Genomic DNA, 13938 nt, shown 5'->3' with positions numbered 1-13938 from the left:
GTGGGTCCACGGGAACCCTATTAGTGGTCTTGCTGTCCTGGGGGCCACCAAGGCCCTCTTCTCCTCTGCCACCTCCAAGTAACTCCATCTGAAGGGCACAGCTGCAGCTTCTGCCAGCTCTTGCTCCATGCGCTCAGCACCAGGAGCCTTAAAGCAGCCGTGGCCCAAAATGCTCAGAGCAGTTTTTTCTTTCTCCCATCGTAGTTTCTCCCACCTTCATGAACTCCGTAGGTCTCTCCTCCTCTGCCCCTGAGCTCCAGCGGCCCCAGCTTGGCTGATGTTACATTTTTATAGTTGTAAATTGGTTGATTTGTGGGAGAGAGTGACGCTGGGAACCGTCTATTCCGCCATCTTGACTGGATCTCCTCAATGTAGTTTTTGTAGAAATAATCATATTTTCTTTTTCTATTTATATTTCATCCATTTATGTAATAATACAATAAGTACAAGCGTACTTCAAAAAGCCTGTGGAAAAGTAGAATTAAAAGATAATACGAGTCTTTCCATGAACTTTTCGAAGTACTCTCATATAAATGGCATAAACAGATTTGGGAATAACCGATGATCTTTTAAGAGTCAGTTTAATTCATGGAAGCAGAGGTACTTGGGTGTACTGTAGAGTCTACCAGCCTTTCATGGCCACCTTGAGCAGGCAGCGGTAACGGAGAGCTCTGGTGATCCAGTGAGTAATTAGGCAGAGGTCAGTTAGAAGAGTTTCTATTGTACTCAACAACTTGGTTGAATAAGTGCCATATAAATACAAGTTTATACCCAAATTCAGGAAGGGGCTATTAATTCTTCCTGGGATGCTGGGAAAGATTCACAGCTGCTATTTTTATAGTAGCTTTCTAATCTCTTGTATACATTAATAATTATAGCTAACATTTATTGAACTCTCATTATGTGCGAGACTTGTTCTAAGCATCTGACGTGGATTAACTAATTGAATCTTTCCAACAATCCAAAGAGGAGGTTTCTTTTTTTTTTTTTTTAAATATATTTGTGGAGTACAGAGTTGAATATCAATACCTGTGTACAATGAGTGCTGATAGGAACATGATAATTAGCATATTCATCATTACGAAAGGGTAATCATTCTTTGTGTCCATTAACCAATTTCTTTTTTTAATTTGTTTTAAATTTATTTTTATTAGCATATTCATTGTTACAAATCATACTTATTTATGCCTCTTATCCAATCTCCACCCTCCCTCTTCCCCTCCCCCCTCTAATAACCATAGACCTGTTCTCTGCATCTGATAGATTAACTGTTCCTCTGTTGGTTTGTTGCCTAGATGATCTGTCCAGTACTGAGACAGGTGTGATCAAGTCCTCCACTCTTATTGTAAATCAGATGCTTCTATTACTCTGGAGTGTGATTTGTGGAGAGGGAGGATCTCTTCTTTCTTTTTTTGAGTTTTTGGTTTTTTTGGTCTCCGCTGATGCCTCTCCTTGTGTCAATGCATTTGAGAGTCTGGCATGCCATCTGCACGGTGGCTGTGACTGCTGCTACAGAGAATAGCCATTTTTGTAGCAGCCATGGCAATTGCAGTGGCTATGGTGGGCTACCTGTGTGGAAATGGTGTTTTTGGTGTACTCTTTACCTGGTTGCAACTGGTTTCGCCTTTCTCCGGCTGCATATCTCGGGACCCCAGTGCGGCCTGGGGCAGTGGCGGAAGCTTACCTAGTTACAGCTGAGTTCAGCTTCCCCAGGTTTCAGACCTCAGGACCCTGGTGAGGCCCCAGGGAAGTCTAAGAGGAAGTTTCAGTATCATTATTTCCATTTTACAAGTAAGGTTGTTACAGAACCTTAGTGACTTCGCCCCACCTACAGGCATCCCGGTCAATGAATCCGAACACCGAGATTTGCATCAGTAGAGATTAGCATTTATTGGAAGATGACAGCCAAGGAGAACAGGACGGCTAATGCTGTAAAGACCTGAAGTCCCTGAAGCCCCAGAATTATAAGCATTTATAATGCAAAAGTTTGGATGAGGGCCTTGGGGATTGCACAGGATTTTAATTGACCCGTGGTGCATTTGATTGATGTCTTCCTTGGTCCCTCGGAGGTCTTCATGGTACATACTTCTCAGCAAGGTCACAGCTGCAGGTGTTCCGGAAGACGGCTAAATAAATATTCACGTAAATAATGTTATCCTGCCCTGTTGCCAAGGAGCAAAATATCTAGTGACCATGAGAAAGGAAGGAACTCAAAGAAATGCATGCTCAGCCAGTCTAGTGCTTATCTCTGTTGTTAGGCAAGTGTACTTCTATTTCTGGGCATTCAGCCAGAAAATTTGCAGTTTGTCTTGCAAACCTCTTCTAAGGCTGAGGCCTGCTCCAGCCCTAGAGAGGAATCAAATATGGGGGGGTGGAGGGGAGGGAATCCTGCTGAATACAGGGGTCCTGCTGGTTACAGCTCTGTGTCCAGGTAATGAGGCACAGAGAAATTAAAGTAACTTGCCCAGAGTCACAGAGCCAAGAAATGTAAATGGTGGAGCGACATTAGAACCTAGTCCATCTTTTTTTTTTTTTTTTTTAATTTAAAAAGATGACTGGTAAGGGGATCTTAACCCTTGGCTTGGTGTTGTCAGCACCAGGCTCTCCCAAGTGAGCCATGGGCCGGCCCTAGAACCCAGTCCATCTTTTTTTTTTTTTTTAATTTAAAAAGATGACTGGTAAGGGGATCTTAACCCTTGGCTTGGTGTTGTCAGCACCAGGCTCTCCCAAGTGAGCCATGGGCCGGCCCTAGAACCCAGTCCATCTTTTTTTTTTTTTTTAATTTAAAAAGATGACTGGTAAGGGGATCTTAACCCTTGGCTTGGTGTTGTCAGCACCACGCTCAGCCAGTGAGCAAACCGGCCATCCCTATATGGGAGCCGAACCTGGGGCCTTGGTGTTATCAGCACCGCACTCTCCCAAGTGAGCCATGGGCCGGCCCTAGAACCCAGTCCATCTTGATTCCACAGCCAGAGTTTTTAATCATTACAAACTGCATTTTTCTGTTATATTCTCCACAGTCTAGAACTTGAAAGGCAAATGACTGATAAATATCTGAAACCCTTCTGGCACCAAATGATGCCTTTTCTTACAGAGAACGGTAGGCTGTTTATTGTAATGGAATATTGTGATGGAGAAGATCTCATGAAAAGGATCAATAGACAACAAGGAGTGTTATTTAGTGAAGATCAGGTAAAAACCTTCTAATTTGCTTTTTAATTTGTGTGTGTGTGTGTGTGTGTGTGTTAAATTTATAATGTTATAAGTAGTAGACTGTGTTTATATGAAGTGTGATTTTTGGTAGAGAAATCCAAGCCATAAATAGTGGATCAACATTCTTGTTAGATTTAGTCCAGAACAGGTTTGCAATTGAACTTAAACTGAATCTCTTTTTGAGAGTGAAGTTTTCTTGAGAAAAGATAGTCTCTTTGGACAATCTTGTGTAGGATGCCTCTGAGATAAATCTTCGTGGCTAAAAAAAATTCAAAATGTGGATGTTCCTTAGCCATTTTAAATGTGATATATTTACAGCTTTACTCTTTTTTTTTTTTTTTACCATTTGGTACTCTTTTAAAATAGTCATCCCACTTTGCTAGGGAGGATAGAAGATCGTCTTAGCAATGCCTATTAGTTTCATTAGCTATTAAGAGGAGGGAAAGAAAATGTGAAGAATAATGGTCTCAATTCCCATTTTCTATTTGCACAAATACATTTTTATTCAATAGTCCAAGCCCCCTTTGGAACCCTCTTTGAAGTGGTACTCTTAAAGGAGACAGATATGTGTGTGTGGAGAGAAATCCAAATTAGGGTCTTTGTGATTGATGGGTAAGACCATTGCCTCAAGGAGCACACAGGAATGGCCCACCATCTTTCTTTCAGTTTGTTGTTTCTTTGTTCTGTTTTAGCATTTAAGAGCACCAGGCACCTATAATTTTCCCCTAGTGTTAAAGCTGAATATTTTGAATTTATGAATGATTAAAGAATCAATAATCCTAACCTCTGTAAATTTAATCAAATATTCTTCCTATGCTGATTTACATTTTATGTTAAAGTACTTGTTTATAGAAACCCTCCTTTCTTCTTATTTAGGTATTATTTTGCCACCTTTTGTAAAAGTGCTTTCCATGACAAAATGTTGAATTCCATTTCCCTTTGTTGGGAAGGAACTAAAATTACAACTGAATCTTAATGTCTGGAATATAGCTTTTTTTTTTCTCTCTCTCTCATCCTGTATAATTTTTCAAAGAACTAGTGAAATTTTAGAATAGTTTAAGTAAATCTCTATAGGCATAGAAAATATTTTAATAAAGAGGCTCAAGGCCAACTATGATCAAATAAAATCATGACTTAGAAATAAAATTAAGTTTTAAAAGTAAAATGTTTGTTGGTTTTATATCAGATAGTTATGTAGATAGGTATTTCATTACAATTTCCAACAGCCTCATGGACTCTCCACTTTTTCTGCTTTCTCTCCCCTCCCTCGGTGCCCTCCATCACTGGAAAGGAAAAACCAGTGGTGCCTGGGTTATCAGGAAACAGGGCTGTTGTCTACATACCCGATGCAGTTAGCAACTTGGTGTTAATGAAGAAAAAAGAAAATCAGGAATGGCTTTCTTCTCTCTCTTGCTTCCATTTCTTTTTCTGCATGTGGAATTCCCTTTGATACCAATGATATCTGGGTTGTCTCTCTGTGCCTCCATTTTTCTAGCTGTAAAATGGAAATAATGTAATAAGGTATATCTATTAGCTTCACTCCTATAAATACACACACACACACAAAATACTATTTTTCTCTTTTTGCATGTTATCATGAAGTCATCTGAATGACTGCCAGACTATTCAATAGTTTTGTGTTGTGTTCCCTCTGCAGATCCTGGATTGGTTTGTACAGATTTCTCTAGGACTAAAACATATTCATGACAGGAAGATATTACACAGGGACATAAAAGCTCAGGTAATAGCTCAGAGAGAAGACCAAGACAGAACTGATCTTTTTTTTTCCTTGAAGTATCTCAAAGAACATAACATTTTCTCCATTTATAGAACATTTTTCTTAGCAAGAATGGAATGGTTGCAAAGCTTGGTGACTTTGGTATAGCAACAGTCCTGAATAAGTAAGTGCTTTTAAAAATCATTTTTCTTTCTATTCAAAACCGCCAAAATATGTATTTTTAGGAATCATGAGTTGAGAAGATGTTAGAAGCTTGTTGTCTCAATAATTTTAGGTAACTTTCTATAAATGAATTAAATCATCAGATGGTACTTTGTCTGAGATTAAAATTTCGAAGATAAATTGTGGCATAATAGAATGAGGGAGGTAATGTTATGTAGTGTGATACAAGTTTACCAAATATGAGATGTGACATGAAATGCATAAAGCTAGTGAGAATTTAGTGAAACAGGCAGGTTTACAGTTGCCAGGGGAATAAATTGCTGCAAGTATTTTGGAAGACAATTTGGTAGTAATATATATCAAGAGATTTTTAAATGTTATATTTCTGGAAATTTGTTCCAAGGAAATAATTTGAAATTTGGAATAACTTAAATGTCTAATAATCGTGAAATGGTTATCTTAATAAAACTTGGCATAGCCATGTACCTGAGTATATTACATCATCAAAAACATTTATGGTTTTGAAGACTTTTTGATAACGTAAGGAAATACTGTGTTATAGTCAGTACAGAAAACAGAGTTCTGAATTTTAAGTCCACTGTGATCCAAGCTATGTGAAAAATACGCATGGAAAAAAGACTGGAAGGAAATATATCAGAATTTTAACAGTAGTTGTTTTTGAGTGCTAAGATTCTGGGTAAATATTTCTCCTTTATTCACTTCATATTTTCCAAACTCTAAATCATGAGATTGTGTTCTTTTGATAATTGAAAAGAGGGGAGTCTTTCTATGTCTGAGAAATTTTTTTTTTTTTTTTTTGTCTTTTTCCGTGTCCGGCAACGGATCGCAACCCTCAGTGTCGCACCCGTACCGGAATGGGACCGGCAACGGGATCGCAACCCTCGGGGTTGCGCCCAAACCTCGCTCAGCCAGTGAGCGGGAACCAGTCTGTATGTGGGATCCAAACCCTCGGCAGGAGCGCCGTCGCGCTCCCAAGCAGTGCACTGTAGCAGTGTGCCACCCAGCCGGCCCTATGTCTGAGAAATTTTTATAATGTAATAATTTATCTTTTTGTGGAGTCTTTATGCCATAAAAAATGTATTTTAATGTGTAAACTTGGGGGTGTGAGTTATATATGTTTAAAAATCAATGGATTTTATTACTCTGTTATCAGTATACAATGCTTTGCTTTCTTCTAATATGTGCATGTATCAAATTTTGTGTTTCCATTTTTATACTTTTTTCTTACATATCTGTGTTGTCTTTTCTTACTCCAATAATAAACCCTGCTATTTTATTATTTAACATAATTTACTAGTTCCATGGAACTTGCTCGAACATGTGTTGGAACACCTTACTACCTGTCCCCAGAGATCTGTCAAAATAAACCCTACAATAATAAAACGTAAGTTGCTGACTATGTGTTTGAAACTGTCAGTAAAATCTGATGGATGATACTGAATTAAGATTCCAGAAACTAAAGTTCTAATCCCTTCTCTTTTTCTTATGGTATTTTTGTAATTTCATTTTCTTCATATGTGAAATGGGGATCCCAGTGATTACCTCTGACCAGTGTTCCCTGAAGCTTTTGCACTTATTTAGAAGAAAGCCACTTCTCTTTATTTAAAGATACAAGCAACACAAAGAATAGCAGTGAAAATTGCAGACACTTTGAAGTCCATCTTCATAATTTATTTTCATGCCTTTTAAGCACTCTTTAGTCTATTGCAGGGAAATGTAGACAGGTCGGGTGGAAGGCAGTGTGGTCTGGTGATTGAGCACTGGATTAGGAGCTAGGACTCCTAGTCTTGGCTCAGTCACTAACTTGCCAAGCCAGTTGACCTCTGTGGGCCTCAGTTTCCCAACCTATAACAACAAGACAGTTGGCTAGGTAATTTTTAAGGTGTCTTCCAGCTTTAAAACCTGACTACTTTTTATGTATGTGATATTAGAGTTCTCAGCAGTAATATATACACCAATAAATACATACACCAATAATTTATATTAATATACAATATAAAAAGGGTGAGGATGAGGTACTTTTTACCTCTATGTAAGGAGAAGTAAAAATTTCGTTTTTCAAAGCTGGCTGCCATTGAACATGTTGGCCTAGAAAGAAGACTGAGTTCCCTTTGGGTGTTAATTGTCCATTTATTTAGGAAAATGCCCGTGTGATATTTGCTGCTGGACTTTGAAAGAGATAAAATGAAGGCAAAGCCTGATAGTAGAGATTTACAAAAAGAATAGTAAAAGATCAAGTGTAGTGTTTGTTCTTATCAGTTTCATATCTGATATGTCCTATATCTGAAGACAGTATATTAAATGAATTTTTTGAGCTGGGGAGATGGAATAGGAGCTTGAAAAAAATGGTAAAAGTTCCTCTGCATAATAAAGTAACGGGCATTTTTTGAGACATCCTGTGGTGCCAGGAGTCTGGCCTCAACGTGTGCAGTAATGCGGGCAGGGAAGTGCTGGAGGGGACGTAGGCTGTGTAGAGCAGAGCTGAGAGCCCTGGGTCAGCAGCATCATTTGACTTCCTTGTATTGCTTTTTAAAGAATTTTATTCAGCATTTACACATTGAAATATTTTAAAACATGAAGATTTGGTACTTCTGGAAATTGGAAGATCTTAGCAATAATCAGCTAAGTAGCCGCTGGCCCCTTTAGATGAGCAAGCTATTCCCTCCTTCACCATAGTCCTCAACACACAGAGGTGGGTATCAGGTGTGCAAATGGCATCTTCATTACCGGCCTGAGCTCTGTAGGCGTATGAATTCACCACACTGGCTACAGAGGGTGCTCTGGGAACCGAAGAGGAAGACTAGAAAAGACAAAATTCTGTGTGATGACAAATGGTGAATGAATTCCTAGAAACTCTAGAAAGCAGTTCAAATTTGTTTCCTTCAAATTCTGCAATCACCCTCTATTGCACCCAAACCTTTAGTGTCTCTCTCTCTCTCTCTCTCTCTCTCACACACACACACACACACACACACACACAGTAAGCATTGCTAACTAGTTGAGCCCTTAGCCTCACTTTAATGAATTCTTCTTGTTTTCTCTCTTTGACCACCTCCTTGACTTCTCATTATATTTTCCTTCGTCTTTTATATTTAATTATGTATTTTTCCCTATAAAATAACTTTTTATTAAACCACCCACATATAAATATTTACTAACTACTAAATCTGTAAGGAGCAAAGCTCAAGTTATATTGTAAGTACGTTTTTCAAATGTTTATTGAGAACCAGACACTATGTTCATCACTTAATATAACTTTGGTTCTGTCAAGAGACTTGGACAGAATACACCTTTGAAAATCAACCATATTTTATCTTTTTGAGATAAAACAAATTCCTTTGAGTCCTGCCACTCACCAAATTGCTCAAAATTTCATCATACACACATTTTGTTTGAACATGTGAAGTTGAAGTAGATACTGAGCCATCAGATTGTAGCAAAGTTTGTATACCTTTTGTTTGCTAGGGTTCTGACAGACTACAACTGGTTTTTATTTTACTTCTTATCTTGGTAAGAATAATATATCTGATTCTTGATAATACATCTGAAAACATTTGTAAAAACTGATCAGCCTATATAAAATTAGAAAGCTACACAAATGTAAGGTACTAGAAGGATAAAGCTTTTATTAAGAATTATGGACATTTTCTTGGCATGTAAACTCTTGTCTTCTCTAGGGATATTTGGTCTCTTGGCTGTGTCTTATATGAGCTCTGCACACTCAAGCATCCGGTAAGTATGTTAATCGTCAGAATAATCTTGAGTGATTGGAATCATATAAATGAAATTAACTTCTGGGAGAAAAAAAGTTAATGTTTGGTTTCACTAGATTGTTAAAAAATTATATGGACAGGATATTAGAAAGAATGATAGATCTGTATGTCCTGACATGGAATGATGTCTAAGCAATATTATAAAGTAAAAAGTCCAAGTTGGAGAATAGTTTATGGAGCATATTTCCATTAAAAATAAATTGTCTTTAAATATAAATATTCAACAAAGGGAAAAGTCTGTAGACAACCAGATGCAAGTTTCTAAGAGTCTTCTCCCAGTTGTCACACAGGATGTGTTAATTCCTCTAGCAACAAGTTATGGCAACATGTGTGAAATAGCATCTATGGGGGAAGCTCATTAGATATCCAATGCCCAGGGTTTTTATTGATAAGGGACTGGTCACATAGGCATCTGACATACCAAAATTACAGAATCCAAAAAGAAAGCAGGTGTTCACCAGCAATCTTATTATTTGCATGAATAGTTTAGGCAAAGAGAGCCACTCTTACATTTAGGGAATGGTAGGAATTCTGCTGAATTCCCAGATATCAGTCAAGGGCCAACATTGTAAGCATGTCTTTCCAAAGATACCCTGCTTTGTCAACTCTTTTCTACACAGCTGTCATTATTATTATTATTATTATTATTATTATCATTATCATTGTCAAAGGCCACACAGCTAGTATCTGACCAAAACCTGTACCTTTAGTGCAACATCATGGTGTTGAACATTGTTATTATATATAAATAGCTAATGGTTTCATACAATGGAAGATTTTCTGCTTTATGAAGAGTTTTGAGGAAATGAGGAAATATTTATTTTATGCCAATTTAAAAAAAGCAAGACGTAAAATTTGGTATATCAATATAATGTCAACTCTGTAAAATAAACATTATTTTTAAAAAGACCAAAAGGAAATACACCTGTGGGTGGTGAAATTATATATATCTTTCTGGACTGCTTATAACTTCCTATACTTTCCAGTTTTTAATAATGAGTAAATGTTATTTTGATAATAAGAAAAAATTAAAACTAAAAAAAACCTTGTTTTTGAATAACATGGCATCTCATTGAGTAACTGCCTGCAATATCTACTCACAAAAGATTAGTCGATGAAAACATATTGCTTCTAACTGCAGCTTATAAACATTGTTTTGCTTCTTGGTTTACTTATTACTTTGATGCTAGTACTTAACTTTTCTCTGATTTAGTATCATTGCTCCTTGTCCTTTCAGTTTGAGGGTAATAACTTACACCAGCTGGTACTGAAGATCTGTCAAGCACATTTTGCCCCAGTATCGCCAAGGTTTTCTTGTGACCTACGGTCCTTGATATCTCAGCTCTTTAAAGTATCTCCTCGGGATCGACCATCTGTTAATTCCATTTTGAAAAGGCCCTTTTTAGAGAATCTAATTGCCAAATACTTGACTCCTGAGGTGAGTTTTGAGGTGCATGGATTTTGGCAGAGATTTTGGTCCGTTGGTCCTTGACACGTGTGTACGGTTTTAGGTCATTCAGGAAGAATTCAATCACACACTTGAAAGCAGAGCAAGATCGTCAGCACCACAACCTGCTGGGAAGGTGATCGGGGGTGAGAATGATTTAACCATGAAATCAGAAAGCATTGATTAGTTGTGTCTCACACAGTGAGTTTTAATAGCAGGCTGGCAACATTGGCAGGGAAATTCCACCAAATATGTTGAACGTGGACATTTAAAAACTATGAGCAGTATAAGCAGGAGAAAAATCTTGTCCAATGACACCTAGTGGATGTGCCTGAAACTTGTATATTTAGCTCGTGTGTGACCTGAGGATTCAGCAACTTTCTTCTCACTAGTCAGGAAACCTTCACAAAGCAGAGGATATGCTAGAGATGCTTGAAGCAGTTGAATCCAAACTTAACTTTTGTGTAGGGAAGGGGTGGAGTGGGAGAAGGTTCACAGACAGACCTGGGAGGATGAGGTGAGCTTATTTTTCTGAAGCAGAGAGGATGGACTGNATTGTTTCTGTAAATGTTAACATTAATTCCTAATTTTTTAAAAGTAGTGTTATGTCTTACTGGAAATATGTAAGAGAATCCTGGAAAAATGGTTTTCTCTATGCAAAGATAATGCATAGTAATTTTTCATTACTACTTCTCTCACCGTGTGTAAAATATCTCTGGCTAAAGTAAACTTACTGTGTTATGAAATGTAGTTTATGTTTATACTCTTACAAGTATCAATATAAAAGGTGTAGAAATTTTTAAAAATTGAAGTTGTTTTATTTTGGTTAAATAAGATTCTAAAATCCAGAAAGTGAGATTCCAGGGAAAGTGCCCACCAAGATCAAGGATATCCGAGCCCACGAAAAGGAAGGATATATTATGTAGACATGAATGGAGACCACCAGCCGGAGCCCAGAAACCTGTCTCTGTAAGTTGTACTAAACCTCCCTTTGTTTCTTTGGCTGTGGTGTATTATGATAGACCTACCTGCACATGTTTACAATGTACAGGATCATGAATTTGGAGTTCATCAGTTTTGTACTTCTAATAAAATCATTCGGTAATTAAAGTGGTACTTCTTTGGACAACTTCTAGTTGTTATATTTTTAAAAAAGAATGCCGTGTTTTCTCAGAAGCATATATTTGTTTTAGTTTTCTCTTTATAACTGAAATACTTCTAATTCCTTTGAATAAATAAAATTTTTCTGCATAGGACAAGTAGGTAACATAGTGACAGAAAGTACCCTGCATTTTATACTCTTAATTCTAATGTGGTATATGTAATTGAGAAGTTTGTATTATAGAATAATTGATCTTTCCCTAGGGATTCTGTATGCTTAGTTATTTGAATCCACTTTAGCAGTGTTTAATTTTTTAGATCATGCTAGTGCAATGCTTGTGGTATAAAAGTGATGAATATTGCCTTTTAATTGAAGAATTATATTTTTAGAGAAGGCTTATGGTATAATTAGAGGACCATTTGGAAATATATTTACTAAATGTTTACTTGATATATAGAGATTTTTGGAATTATTGGTTAAATTACTGCCCTCTATTTGATAAAATGTGGCTTAACTTTATTAAAGAATTTTTAGAGTATGCTGTGATTCAGGATACTGTGTTAGACCTGTAGGAGGGAAACAGCATCTGAAAGATTCAAGGCGGATTGAGTTAGGAAAGCTGTGGAGCAGGTTGACATTTGTTCTAATCCTTTGAAAAGCTTTGGCTGATGCAGTGAAATAAATGGGTCTCCACCTCTGAAATTCCCATTACTGTGTGGGATTTTAGAAGAAAATCCTAAAGAAGCTGTTTATTTCCTTCCAATACTTTTCTCTATTTCTAACTTTTTTTTTTTGGTGGCTGGCCAGTATGGGGATCTGAACCCTTGACCTTGGTGTTATCAACACCACCCTCTAACCAACTAAGCTAACTGACCAGCCCTATTTCTAACCATTTTTTTAACAAGTAATTAATAGTACCTTCTTATGGGTTGTATACAGGTGAAATTGTAAAACAAAGAAAATTACTCACTTTAAAAGATGTTAAAAATAAACATATAATTTATGTCTAGATTAATAAACCAAATTTTATACATTTACTTTAATATTTAAATAGAACTATATGAAAGTGCCACTTGTAGGTTCAAGATGGTCAAATACCTACAATTCCATATGGTTCAATCTAACATACATATAAACCACACAGCATTAAAAGAACAAAGAATGTAGCATGTTCTTTTTTACAATGAGGACATTTCAGTTTTAATCATTTGTTTATTATTCATATTACCAACTATCAGTTCCTTGGTCTTTCCAGTGGTTTATCTTTTTTCACTTTTATTATCAACTGTTAAGTAGGCAGAGTTGTCACATGTAAAGTTAAATTGGCCCTACTTTGCTCTTTAGCAGCAAGGTCTTGACTGCTTTCATATCTTAATTTGGTCTGATTATTCTAGCCCATTATTCTAGCTCAGAGGCCTCTACTCAGCTCTGAGATAAACTTTTGTTTCTGGTTCTCCTCTCACTCAGTTCTGGTTGGGAAGGGTGATGAGGAGTAGCTTAGGACAGTAATTTGCCCATCAGTGCTCTTCTACGACCTTCCTTGTGTTTTCTTCAAAAGAATGACGCTGAATGACTCAGCATCTTCCTTTCTTCAAGTCATGATGCCATTTGGCATTTAGTCAATTTATCAGAAACTAAATATGACAGTAATTTGCCCATCAGTGCTCTTCTACGACCTTCCTTGTGTTTTCTTCAAAAGAATGATGCTGAATGACTCAGCATCTTCCTTTCTTCAAGTCATGATGCCATTTGGCATTTAGTCAATTTATCAGAAACTAAATACGTTGCAAATCCTCAAACTTGCGAGTTGCACAGTAGCATTTATTCTCCCATAAAGTATAGTGAAGTATAATTAAACTTATGAAAAATAGAAAACAAGAATTCTGAGTTAATTTCAGATCTTGGGTTGGCTAGGCATACTCACTAGGTAAGTATTTTTTGCATGCTAGCCATGAAGTATGTGTGATTCATATCCACACCTTAGCAAAATTACAGACTACTGTACCGCAGTACTTAGACTTCTAAGGTCTTTTTCAACTCTTGGATTTGGAGACTCTAAGATTATTTCACTCTGAAAACAAGTCTAGAGCGAAAACTATAAAAATACAGTTTCAGTGCCTTGTGTTAGTTATGGTAGCTATCAAATTATCAATTATTATAGATTTATGTTTTTCAAAAAATCTTTTTTTATCCCTCAGATGAAAATGATAGAAAGGCCCAAACTTGCTGCAGTCTGTGGACATTATGATTATTATTATGCTCAACTTGACTTGTTGAGGAAGAGAGCCCACGAACCAAGTTATCCCTATGTTCCTAAAAAAGATACTGGAGTTGAGGAGAATTATAATCAGGGAGAAAATCACAGTCCATCACCAGGTCAATGGTAATGTCATAGTCTAACTTAAGATTTGGTCCTTGGAAAATATCTTTATATATCAACATTCTTTTTTCTGAATTCCTTCTAACCTCTCCTAAAACAATC

The 13938-nt window shown here is 36.8% G+C and overlaps 1 protein-coding gene across 1 annotated transcript in view; it reads left to right on the top strand.

The window, feature by feature from the left end:
- Positions 1–3094: 3094 nt before the first annotated feature.
- Positions 3095–13938, top strand: part of LOC103584989 (serine/threonine-protein kinase Nek5-like) — a gene marked incomplete at its 5' end in the record, with an annotated part of 63302 nt that continues 52458 nt past the window's right edge. Inside the window, 8 exon segments of the mRNA XM_008565842.1 lie at positions 3095–3192; positions 4871–4954; positions 5044–5114; positions 6432–6518; positions 8812–8866; positions 10145–10349; positions 10428–10490; positions 12695–12701. Coding sequence (XP_008564064.1) covers positions 3095–3192; positions 4871–4954; positions 5044–5114; positions 6432–6518; positions 8812–8866; positions 10145–10349; positions 10428–10490; positions 12695–12701 — 670 coding nt within the window.

Source organism: Galeopterus variegatus, unplaced genomic scaffold, assembly GCF_000696425.1.
Source record: "Galeopterus variegatus unplaced genomic scaffold, G_variegatus-3.0.2 Scaffold208, whole genome shotgun sequence".
Classification (NCBI taxonomy): Eukaryota; Metazoa; Chordata; class Mammalia; order Dermoptera; family Cynocephalidae; genus Galeopterus; species Galeopterus variegatus.
This window is presented reverse-complemented; position numbering and strand designations above follow the sequence as displayed.